The sequence below is a fragment of the Pleurodeles waltl genome, chromosome 8 (assembly GCF_031143425.1).
Source record: "Pleurodeles waltl isolate 20211129_DDA chromosome 8, aPleWal1.hap1.20221129, whole genome shotgun sequence".
In the NCBI taxonomy this organism is placed as follows: domain Eukaryota; kingdom Metazoa; phylum Chordata; class Amphibia; order Caudata; family Salamandridae; genus Pleurodeles; species Pleurodeles waltl.
The window spans coordinates 360358620-360371037 of NC_090447.1; the positions used below are offsets into that span (position 1 = coordinate 360358620).

Consider the following 12418-nt stretch of genomic DNA (forward strand, 5'->3'; position numbering starts at 1 on the left):
CCCTGTCATGGACTACTCAAACCACTGTAGCTTAAAACAGGAAAAACATACAATTATATTGAATGTTGTGTTTTCTTTCTAGGCCGGTTTGTATCCATCTAAAAATATCAAAGGCTAAAGTGTGGGTCGTTCATCATGAACAGATACAAAAATATCTTGTGAATTCCTCCTGCTTGGTTATGTTGAAACAGAATTCCACCGTGGACATGGAATGCAAACTACCCTGGTCTTAGATTTGGGAAAGACTGCCATGGGCAAGGGGTTAGGGGAACCGGCAGGCCTACTGTTATTGGACTGTTAGCTTTCATCTAAACAGTGTATCAGCGCTTCTTGATATATCCGATGGATTTCAGGCTGAGACCAAACAGGGGAATTAGAGTCTCACTGACTTCCTTCTTGTAGGACCGTTCGTAGGAGATCAAGCTGATAACTTTTTGAGTCCCACACTAGACCGTGGGACCATGGAATTCCCTCCTTTATCTTCACTCATCTTCATTGGGTATGTGTTCCTATTGTCCACAAAGAGTAGGTTGTACAAGTTGGACTGTCAAATGTACATCAGTTACACCCAACTACTGGTGTGTTTGAGGTGCTTGCGTAGGTGATGGTAGGTTTGCCCTTTTTTGTGAAACCCCAAGGCTGGGTGAGGAGAATAGGCCAGCATCCAATGGTTTGGAAATTGAGGTATTAGCGCTAAGCATGACAACTCTCTCCCCGATTCCCTTTTCCTAGCAAAACATATGAGTCAACTGAGTGAGACCTTTCTGTGAAAACAGACATGGAGGGGGGAAGATCTGCTACTCCTGCTGAAGCTTTCGCAAAAGACTAGACAGCCTTTGTGTTTGGTACAATGACCCTGACACTCTCTAGGGCCAGCGGTAGGCTTTTAAGAAAAACATTGGGCCCTGGCACATATTCTCTTGGAAATCAAGTACAGGGCACATTACTTAGGCAATTCCTGGCCTGGGCACTGGTCCTTTTCAAGCTAGATTATTCAAATGGTGTATGTCTGGGCTTTCTGCCCATGAAATCACCAAACTGTACACGTTAAAAATAACTATGCAGGCATTTTGATTTTCAGACTGAATTAAAGAGCCCCCAGCTCTGCAGCATCCCTGACTACCAGTTAATCTACTAAAAAACAACAGCAACCCAAAGATCCACGAGAACCTGGGTATAGAACTGTAACACAATACAACTGTTCACATGGAACTCATTTAGTCATGTAATTGTGATAAAACAGAAAGGTCTGCATAAAATCGATCAATAATAACCTTTTGTTTTGAGATAGTACACATCCTGTAAAACATAAATCCTTTTTGATTTTTCAAAAAGCAACTAGTACATATAGTCAGTGAACACAAGGAAAGTTTTTATTCATAAATGCAAGAATTTAATCAAAAGGAATCAAAACATTCATAACTACGGGCTCATCAGGATATATTAATAACCTTGGGAGAAGTTGTCAAATGAATTGCTCTCAGGACCACGAGGTATTCAAGAACTCATTATCTCCCATTGTTAGAGGTTCCAAGAGGTAATCAGTGGTGACAGGGGACGTCCTGAGAAAGGGAAGGCCCTAGAGGGCCAAAGTGGCTTAGTGAGAAAATGCAATACCATGTGTCATAAGCCATCAAAACCGCCCTGTGGTTAATAGTAGGTAACTTCTCACGGGATTACAGTTTGTGTCCTCAGGTTGGACGTTGCTGCGTGTGTAATGGCGGTCTCCCAGTAGGAGATACACCGTGAAGATACCTCTGACCTGAGATCAATTCATTTGACAGCTACTCCCCAGGTTATTGATATGCCCTGATGAGACCATTGTACCCTCTAATAGGGTCGAAATGCCATTGGCTTTCGAAAAGACAGTCCCTTTGTATTGGTTATTTGACACAGGAAATTACCCTGTGCAACAATGTGTATTTAAACAGCTTAGGCTGCCTGTACAACCCTCTACCAATATACCAGATCTAGCCACATTATTGGTCACCCTTTGTCTTGTTCTGATTTTGGTTACTTTTACATGGTGTGCACTCATGTCTATCACTCTCTTCACCAATGTGAATGTTTTGGTTACTTTTGCATATTCTTGCATTTATGAATAAAAACTTTCCTAATGTTCACTGACTATATGTACTAATAGCTTTTTGGAAAATCAGAAAGGATTTTTGTCTGACAGGATGTGTACTGTCTCAAAACAAATGGTCTACTATTGATTGATTGAAGGAAGGGTGCTAGTCAAGATATTGCACTCTATATTGATTTGCTCCGGGCAGTCTAGTCTACCAAGGACAGCTCTAGCATCAGAAGGATATTTGAGGCTTTGCTCTTTGAAACAAGGAGTAGGCAGCTATTCTTTACCACAAAGGGTCAGGTTTTTCTTGTCCCCAGTGTTTGCCTTACTCAAAGCTTTGGTGTGCATATCGCATAGTTTTAAGGTAGTACAATAGATCAATAGAAATGTGAATATATAAAAGTGATGGGCAGCAAATAAAGATAGTTTCACGTATGTTTTCAGCCAGTGGTATCTAAGGAAAAGCAGACACACATTGGCGAAGATGAAGGGTCACCACATGCCAGATAATGGCATAGGGGCTGGCCTGCTTTGCCTTGTAGTGTTTTCAACGATTATTTTCTATGAATCTATACATCTAGGTCATATGTCTCCTTGTTCTTTACAACACAAAGCAGAGCAAGTATCATCACGAAGCTGGCTGCATCCAACATCATCAAGCCTACACAAAGCTCCTGCACAAGCTTATGCTAGCACAATCCACCACCGGATAAGCAGCTAGTGCTGCCTGCCTTTTATGTATACTCCGATTCTCAATAAAGTCATTGTAGGGTAGCTGTAGAAGCTTACATAAGTGGACTCTTAATTCTTACTAAGCCTAGGAGAATCGAGTTTGTGACTGTTGCTACATGAAATGTAGACACCTGCCTAACAAACACAATACAGTCAGACAAGTGTTCCCTTACTACAGTCCACACTGCCTTTCTGGGTAAAATGCCTACTACTGAGCCCTACACCAACTTGTTTAAAGGCATTTGTTGCAGTTTGTAGCATAGACTATTACTCTCATAAACAGGGTCTGCTAGACATGATAGTTGTTCATTAGTCGTCCTACTTTGCGTTTGCTGAACACAGCAGTGCTTCTGTGATTAGTTTATGAGTGGCTTCTTATTTTCCTCTTGGTTGTGATCTCTTTAACCTATTTACCTTTGTGCTTAGAGACTCCATGGTGTTCTCCCATTAAGGTGAAAAATGGGTATGCAAGCTGCAGAGCGCCTCGAGGAGTCTACTATAAACCCATCCGGGGCACAGCATGCGACATCCACTGTCGGAAAGGCTTCGAGCTGCATGGTCCTTCGCAAATCATTTGTCAAGAAAACAGACGCTGGTCGGACAAATATGCATGCAAACGTGAGTAGGTTGAGCTATTGACTTTGCTTTCAGTCAAATCTGTTTTGGGAGTAAGGGATGTTCCACAATCTTATTGTATTTGTCATTCGAGATGCAAATGTAGATAGAAAAAGAACACTTAAATGTAGAAATTTAAAAGGGGCCATACAGGATAAAGATAAAACAGACATTTCTCATTGCCTATTTCTGCCCTGCTAACAGCCATGAACAATGGACATTCTAGAATGCCCTTTCTGTTATGATGTCAGCTTAGGTTTTGAGACTTATATGACTTCACTCACTGGATGGCCCTTTTAACATTCTCATCCCGTAGAGTGGAGGGCTGTATTGCACCGTATTGAAAAGAGTTCTTTAATGGAATAGAGTCTTGTACAGTGGTATGTACGGGCATAGACTGGACTGTATAGTTAGACTGTGGAGTGTATGTGGATAGTAAAGTAGAGTCATGTACACTGCCATAAAGTGCAATATAGTTTTATAGAGTGCAGTTCTAGTGAGGGGAGCATAGTGTCGTACAGTGGACCTGCGCAGAGTGCAGTGGTATACACTGTAGTGGTGTAAAGTGGAGTACCACACAGTAGAGCACCATATAGTGGAGTAGTGTACAGTGGAATACCGTATAGTCTAATAGTGAACAGTGGAATATAGAAGAGTGGATTGGCAGAGAGTTCAGTGGCGGACACTGGAGTATCTTAGAGTGGAGTGCCACACCCACTTAATAGCGTACAGTAGATTAGTGCACAGTGGAGTAGCATACAATGGAGTGGCGTACCGTGGCGTGGCATACACTGGAGTGGCGTACAGTGCAGTGTGATACACTGGAATATCATATGGTGGAGTATCATACAAAAGAGTGGCCTCCAATGGAATAGCGTAAAATGGAGTGTTGTAGAGTGGTTTGGCATACACCAGAGTAGCTTACAGTGGAGTGGCACAGTGAAATAGTGTAGACTGCCGTGGAGTACAGAGGAGTGGCGAGGAGTGGAACAACTTATAGTCAAGTATCATTCATGGGAATTTGGTACATTGGCGTGGTGTACACTGGATTGCATCCACTAAAGTGTGTACAGTGGAGCTGTAAATACTGCAGTGGTGTACATTGGAGTGGGGTAGAGTCGAATAGCATGTAGTGGAGTGTCGCAGAGTGGAGTGACGTCCAAGGGACTAGCGAAGAATGCAGTGGTGTACAGCGGAGTAGCATGCATTGGAGTACCATTCAGTGAAATAGTATTGAGTGGAATGTCATGAAGTGGAGTGGCATATAGTGGAATATCATGAAGTGGGGTGGCGTAGAGTGCAATTGCGTATAGCGGAGTCGCAAACAGTGGAGTTGCGTACAGTGAAGTGGTGTACAGTGAAGTGGCATACACGTGAATAGCATAAAGTTGCGTGAGGTATAGTGTAGTGCTTCACAGTGCAGCGGACTGTGGATGTAGTTGAAATTTTGCAGGACTGCAGCTTATGGTATGCAGAGTAAAGCAAGGCAGCAACTTGAGCTGCATTGTGTTTCTGCACAGGTAGCAAGCAAAGCAGGGCAACGTATGGTGGTGCATAGTTTTGTGAATGTTGCATAATTATTGCAACACTATAAGTAACGCAAGGGTAACGCAATACAATCGCAAATGTGTCTCCTAGTAATGTATTGTGCCATGGTATACTGCTGTAAGTTAGTGGTATACTGTGGTACATAGCAATAAAAAGGCAGTGTATAATTGGCTAATGTCTGCCTTTACATATTTAAAAATCAGCCATAAACCTTTTAGTTGACTTTTGGATTCTTGTCTATATATGTATTTAACCAGTTTATGCAGTACCGTCGTAGTAGCTAGCACATACATGGCTTTTCCTAAATGCCCATTTTTAAAGTCATTTTTTCAAAGTAATGCCTTAATTTTAGGTATTACTGTGTTAATGCGTAGACTATTTTTTTACACAATTAAATATGTAAAATATTGTAAAGACACTGTAGTACACTACATTTGTGACATATTGTGTATTACAGTGTTTTTTTCAATTTTAATACATATTTCTTTTTTTTACGGTACCACAGTACTACCTAGGTGGTACTTGGTATTATCTCGGTGCTCTGTAATTTTGTTTTTAACATATAGAAACTTATATTCATATTTGCCTACCTATTACTACTTAAATTTAGTGGTTGTATGTAGGTAAACATATCAAAGCTTATTCTTACCTATATTTAAGGCCCTAAGTTAGAACACCGGCAAAGGGGTCTTAAAGCAACATGGCTGCCTGACATTTTTGTAAAATCTGTGATTATCCAATCAGATAATGACTTGTCATTGCTATGTACCATGGTACTAAGTCAAAACTTTCTTGAAACTACTGCGGCACAGATACCACTAAGATAAAATACCTTATAACTTAACAGTTGCTTACTTGCACTACCTACAGAAATATCTGTGCACCTTAATATGTAATGCTGGCAAATGTCATAAAAATCCAGCTGATGGTTTTTGCGTTATGCAAAATATAAAAGTCTGCGGAAAATGTATAGGATATCTAACCCATTTAGGGACCCCACTTTTTTCTTTGCACACCCTTACCAAACGCCATGAAACCTTCAGTTCTCTGAAAATGAAACAGGGGCACCTGGTCTACAAAGTTTCTCCGACATTCATCAAACAGGAGCTAAGTTATTTAAGGGACAAAAATCGAAAAAATCCCTTTCTCTGGTCACCCTAACTATTAACTACATTGTGGCTAATGCCGCTCTGTTTTATATATATATATATATATATATATATATATATATATATATATATATATATATATATTTATATATATATATATATATATATATATATATATATATATATATATATATATATATATATATGTATGTATGTTCTATGGCATGTGTAGCTGCAGATACACATGCTATGCATAGCTTCCACCATCTAGTGTTGGGCTCCGAGTCTTACAAGTTGTTTTTCTTCAAATAAGTCTTTTTTTCGAGTCACGGGATCGAGTGACTCCCCCTCTCGGTCATAGTGTGCATGGGCATCGACTCTTTTGTTAGATTGTTTTCTTTCCACTGTCTGGTTCGGACGTGTTTCCTCTCGCTTTGAGATTTTCGATTCAGAAACTTTATATAACTTTATTTGATCGTCAGTATTGTTTTGATCGCGTTTCCATCTATAGTCGAGCCTATAGTACCGATGAAAACCAAATTACGCCCATTTGGGTGCGTGCCAAACTCGGGCCTGCTCAGGCCTACCACGCCGAAGCCTGATGGATCGGACTCCATTCCGATTCTGTCCTCAATGCCACGCGAAATTTCCGTACACAGATCAACACTTGGTATGTAATCTCTGTCTCTCTCCTGACAATAAAGAAGAGGAATGTGAAGCCTGTCGGTCATTCTGGTCGAAAAAGACACTGCGTGACCGGAGGGCCAGAAGACTTGAGATGGCGTCGAAAAATACAGAGTACATCGACACCGTAGAGGAAGGACAGGCCCAGATGGCGGTTTCCATTCAAGACACTGACTCTGAAGAAGACTCGGAGGATGATAGTCAACCGATCACTGCGGCTCAGCATGTGAGTACAACTGCCCCTACGCCCACTACTAAAAGACCATCTAAGGCCTTGGGTGCCCCATGGCCAGAGAGCCATGGTTCTACCCAAAAGAAAATAATCGGCGACTGACCTTCTGGTTCAGTGCCGAAAAAGGCCACACCAGCTTTGATGCCGGAGTTGAGCAAATGTATCAAAAGCTCCACATCCTAGTCGAGCCGGCGTCCACACTCTTCGGATTCGAAAGTTCGCGGCCCAGTTTCAGAGCCGAAACAACAGGCTGTATCTTCTATCTTCGGGACCGAACAAATGATAAACTTCGGAGACGAAAAAATATTCATATACAGAGGAACAAGGACTTTCGAGCCGATTAAAGCAGAGCTCAAAGACATTTGATGAACAGTCCTCCAAATCACCAAAGACATCAGAATATATTTCTGAAGATCCTGACATTCAGCCTATATTTGAGATCATGGATGCCAAACAATCAAGGATTCATATCCACAAAGGGACTGGGAGAATCAGTGCTGTACCTCCTCCACAAACAAAAAGAAAGTTGGCTTTTCAAGAACATCTTGATACTGCTCCACCACCAGCAAAGATTTTTAAAAGGAAGGAGAAGCCATTACCTTTGCAAGATTCTCCACCGCATTCACCACAACTTTCTTTCTCACCACCACCCATTAGCCCACCACCATTGCCTTCACCGACACACTCCCACACTTATTCGCATGGTGGTACAATTGATCCCTGTGATCTGTATGATCCAGACCCCAAACCACTAAATGACCCAGACCTTTATCCTTCCAAACCTTCACCACCAGAAGATACAACAGCATATACCCAGGTCATTTCAAGGGCAGGTGCGTACCATAGAGTACTTATGCATAATGAGCCTTTAGAAGAGGATTTCCTTTTCAATACACTAGTCTCCATGCATTCACGTTACAAGTGCCTACCATTGCTGCCTGGCATGATCAGGCATGCAGACTAAATATTTAAAGAACCTGTTAAGGCTAGGATTTTAACACCACATATAGACAAAAATACAAACCTACAGATCCAGCTTACATCATGCATCAGGTACCACCAGAGTCTGTTGTCATCAGTACTGCCAGAAAAAGGGCTGATAGCCAATTGTCCAGGGATACCCCTCCCCCTGACAAAGAAAGCAAGAAGTTTGATGCTGCTGGCAAGAAGGTAGCTACACAGGCAGCTAACCAATGGCGCATTGCCAATTCACAAGCCTTCCTAGCAAGATATGATAGGGCTCACTGGGACAAAATGCAGGAATTACCACAACACCTGCCAAAAGAACATCAAAAAAGGGCTCAACAAATTGTTGAAGAAGCTCAGGCAATAACTAACAGCCAGATAAGCTCTACTCTTGATGCTGCAGACACTGTAGCTAGGAGCGTAAATACTGCTATAAACATATGTAGACATGCATGGTTAAGATCTTCTGGGATCAAACCAGAAATACAACAAGCAGTACTAAATATGCCAGTCAACAAAAAACACCTGTTTTGTCATGAGGTTGACACAACAATCAAGAAACTCAGGAAAGATTCAGATACTTCAAAAGCAATGGAAGCCCTATACAGAACACCTTATAGAGGCTCCTTTCATAAACAACAATTTAGAGGAGGCTTCAAGCCCCTATCCACAGATGTTCTACCTCCCAACCTAAACAAGGACAACAACAGTACCAAAGAGGCACATTTAGAGGCTCTTATAGAGGTCAACACTTCAGAGCCAGAGGAAAATTCCAGGCCTCAAAACAAAACAAGGACTTCCTAAGCATACCACAACCCCACACATCTCCTGTGGGGGGGCAGACTACAGCAATTCCACTCCCATTGGCAAAATATCACCACAGACCAATGGGTACTTCAATTATCTGCAATGGTTATTGCCTAGAATTGATTTCTACCCCTCCAAACATTCCTCCTCATTATCACAAGCTCTCCCCAGAACACAACGTTCTGTTACAACAAGAAGTACTACTACTAAAAGAGGCAATAGAATTAGTTCCAAAATCTCAACACGGAACAGGGGTATATTCACTATACTTCCTCATTCCCAAAAAGGATGGCACTCTCAGACCCATTCTAGATCTCAGACCATTAAATCTATATATCCTGTCAGAACACTTTCACATGGTAACTCTGCAGGACGTCATTCCACTATCACAAAAACAAGATTACATGACTGCATTAGATCTCAAAGATGCATATTTTCATATCCCCATACATCCAGCTCATCGAAAATATCTAAGGTTTGTGATAGCGGGAAAGCATTACCAATTCAAAGTTCTGTCATTCGTCATGACAACAGCTCCAAGAGTTTTCACAACATGTCTAGCAGTAGTATCAGCTTACCTTAGAAAACAACACATACATGTCTTTCCTTATCTAGACGATTGGCTAAAAAATCAATCACTATTATACAATGTCAACAACACACTCAATACACAATACAAACCCTTCACACATTAGGGTTCACTGTCAATTACCAAAAATCTCATCTTCAACCAGCACAGGTTCAACCTTACCTAGGTGCAATTCCTTACCACATACTCACAACCTTGCCATGCAGTTTTCTTATTAATAGTTGTATTGCAAATATTGCAGTGATAATAACAACGCTGTCTTAGAAGATGTCATCAATTATATAATATGTGGAGTAATTAGCTGTGCGGGGCGAAGGCATGTGTTATAGTTATCTTAGGGCATCAGTTATTCTTACTTGCAATAACTCAAACTATAATTGCAGAATTTCTGTGGTTTTGTACTAGTAAATTCAGGACCTAACTATAACGTCCCTGTAACCTTTGTTTTTTTTCAGGGAATTTCTATGTTTTTTATTGTGAAGTAATTTTAATTACTATACGTAAATCCAACTACTGCCGCGCCCTGCCTTTGGCCGTGCGTGGCGGGGTATGGCCGCAGGCTTTCCCACACCTAACACCGCTGCTCAAGGGCCGATGGTTGTGCTCAGCAGGTTGCTCACCTGTTTCCAAACCCTACTGCACATGGCTAGCGGCTGTGCTTAGAGGGGATTGTGCACCCAGTGACGGCTGTGCCCGGCCAAAGGCTCACTCTCAATGATAAATAAACCCATGAGAGTGAGGATGTACCTTACATTTTAAATTCCCTCTCTGTTTAGGTTTTGTTTACTAGCCACTGTCAATGTACCAGCCAACATCAACTCCCCTTTTACCATGGTTTTTTAGGGGATGTTGTTGAGAACAATTAAGACAGCAAATGGCCTCGCACACACACTGAAAACCATAAGACCTGTGGAAACTCATGCCAAGTGTGAAAGAGGGGTATCACATCCACTCAAAAACCTCATACTAACAATAGTCTTTTCATCGAAGGAGTGAACTGTTGAGGTGTAACATAGCATCTGAAAATCAACTATAACTCTTCCATATATCCCCCAAAATTCTTTTGAGAATAACACTAATTCCTATATGTGATTCCTTTTTCAGAGGTCCGTTGCTATTCACTTACCATGCCACAGAACGGAGGATTCAAGTGTTCAGATGGCTCATATTTTGGCTCCCGCTGCGAATACTACTGTTCCCCAGGATACCAGCTGAAAGGTGACAGGGTTGTTACCTGCCTGGACAACAAAGCCTGGAGTGGGAAGCCAGCAACCTGTATTGGTGAGTAATTAAGATGTGATTCTCCAAATCATATTTTTATTTTCATAAATGGGCAGTAAATGGTTGAGGCGATGACTATCTTAGATAACGTCCACATTGGAACGTCTTGGCAACCTTGCTTTTAGCAACTTAAAAATAACCGCCAGCATCAATACAGTTGCAACTATTATGAGATGCCACTCTTAACAAAATGTTCTGATACCAATCTCGAGATTTCTCTGTGGTTCTCATCTTGCTAATTTAACCTGAACTTACCCACAGCAGCTTCCTCTGCTTAGCATACTCATTCTCTGTTTCAGCCAATGGCTGGGTGTAGATAAATTGTAATTCCTTCCAAATATAACATTATGCTTAATATGTTTTCTGGCCTTCTTGCATTATGTGGTACTGCCATTTTGTGACATGTGGCTTGTTGCTAGAGCACCCACACAAAAGATTTTATTGTCTGAATCTATATTTCCTAGTTTCCATGGATTACTACATCAACAGCAGTCCAATGTTCTTTATAATAAATGTAGCAGCTATAAACCCTACTGTGAACATTAAAATATTGCCTCCAAACACCTAATCCATTTCAACACCACAGGATGCTGCGTTCAGGCGCTTTCAATAACCACTTTCTTAATGACGAGTTTTACTTACTATACTTAACAGAATTGGAATTGAATGCTATTAAAGTGCTTTTTGTCCCACAATGAAATAATGTGGCTGGCTTTCAGACAAACATTATTAAAGTATATAATAGTTAAATATTTTAAATGCAATTGCAGTAAAATCATAAATGATCGCATAAGGTACATTAAAAACAGACACTATACTTAACAGAAAATCCATTGTAGTGCACAGCATTGATCAGTTAAAAAAAAAACACGGTGGGTTCCATGCATTTCTTTCACTGCTCTTCCACTCGGGTGCTACTCAAATAAAGAGCTGCACTACCAGGGGCAGTTTTTCTTTTAGGGATGCGCCCCTCTGAAATTCCTACACCTTAATACAAACATTAAATAGAACGATTTGGTTAGCGATTTGATCATATTTCCCTGATGCTCTGCCTCGCTTTGAAGCAGGAGATGGAAGCCAGGCAGCAAATCAACTTTCTAGATTGAGATGCGCGACGCAGGGCTGACTGCCCTAAAGCCCTTAATTTCCATTGTTGTCTATGGCAATATCCACTATAGGCCAGTGATGCTTTTAGCGTCATGATTTTGGGGGTCAGAGTCTTCATCCCTGCATGAGGGCAGCCATCTGCCATTAACAGGCAGAGATCCCACTCTTTTGCCATTCATTACACATTAGGAGTGGATGCAAGGACGTGTGATTTAGTGCCTCATCTTCGGTAACAGTAAGTGTTAAAATGCTAATCTGTGTTATTTTTATTGTACTGAGATCCCTTGTCATGCTAACCTCCCAAATGTGACACCCTGGGCCCTGGCTGCAGATCGCTGGCTCCTTTAGAATTGGAGCGGTGTATTTGTTCCTGGTGAAACAGTTCCAAAAGACGAGAAGGGTTCTTGCTCCCTTGCGAAATGGATCCAACTATCCGAGTCAAGAACAATGGGAGGAATACGTGTTTACAGTAAAGGCAGTTATCTGGTGTATGGCAATAAAACTTGCCCTATCTTCAGGCCCTTAACATTAATGCCACAAACTTGGATTGATATTCGAACAATGAATGTTTAAATGAGCGTAATATGTGTCAGCCATTTAGTTTCTCTTATTTCACGTTTTACTTAATGTTTCATTATTTCACGTTTTAATGTTTCATATCCCCAAGAGAGTTA

At 41.2% G+C, this 12418-nt stretch overlaps 1 protein-coding gene across 2 annotated transcripts in view; it reads left to right on the top strand.

The window, feature by feature from the left end:
- SRPX (sushi repeat containing protein X-linked) overlaps positions 1-12418 on the top strand; it is a 429025-nt gene that overhangs the window by 230717 nt on the left and 185890 nt on the right. For both annotated transcript variants that reach the window (XM_069204239.1, XM_069204240.1), the window contains 2 exons: positions 3233-3424; positions 10461-10637. In XM_069204239.1, the coding sequence (XP_069060340.1) occupies positions 3233-3424; positions 10461-10637 (369 nt within the window). The remainder of the gene's footprint in view (positions 1-3232; positions 3425-10460; positions 10638-12418) is intronic.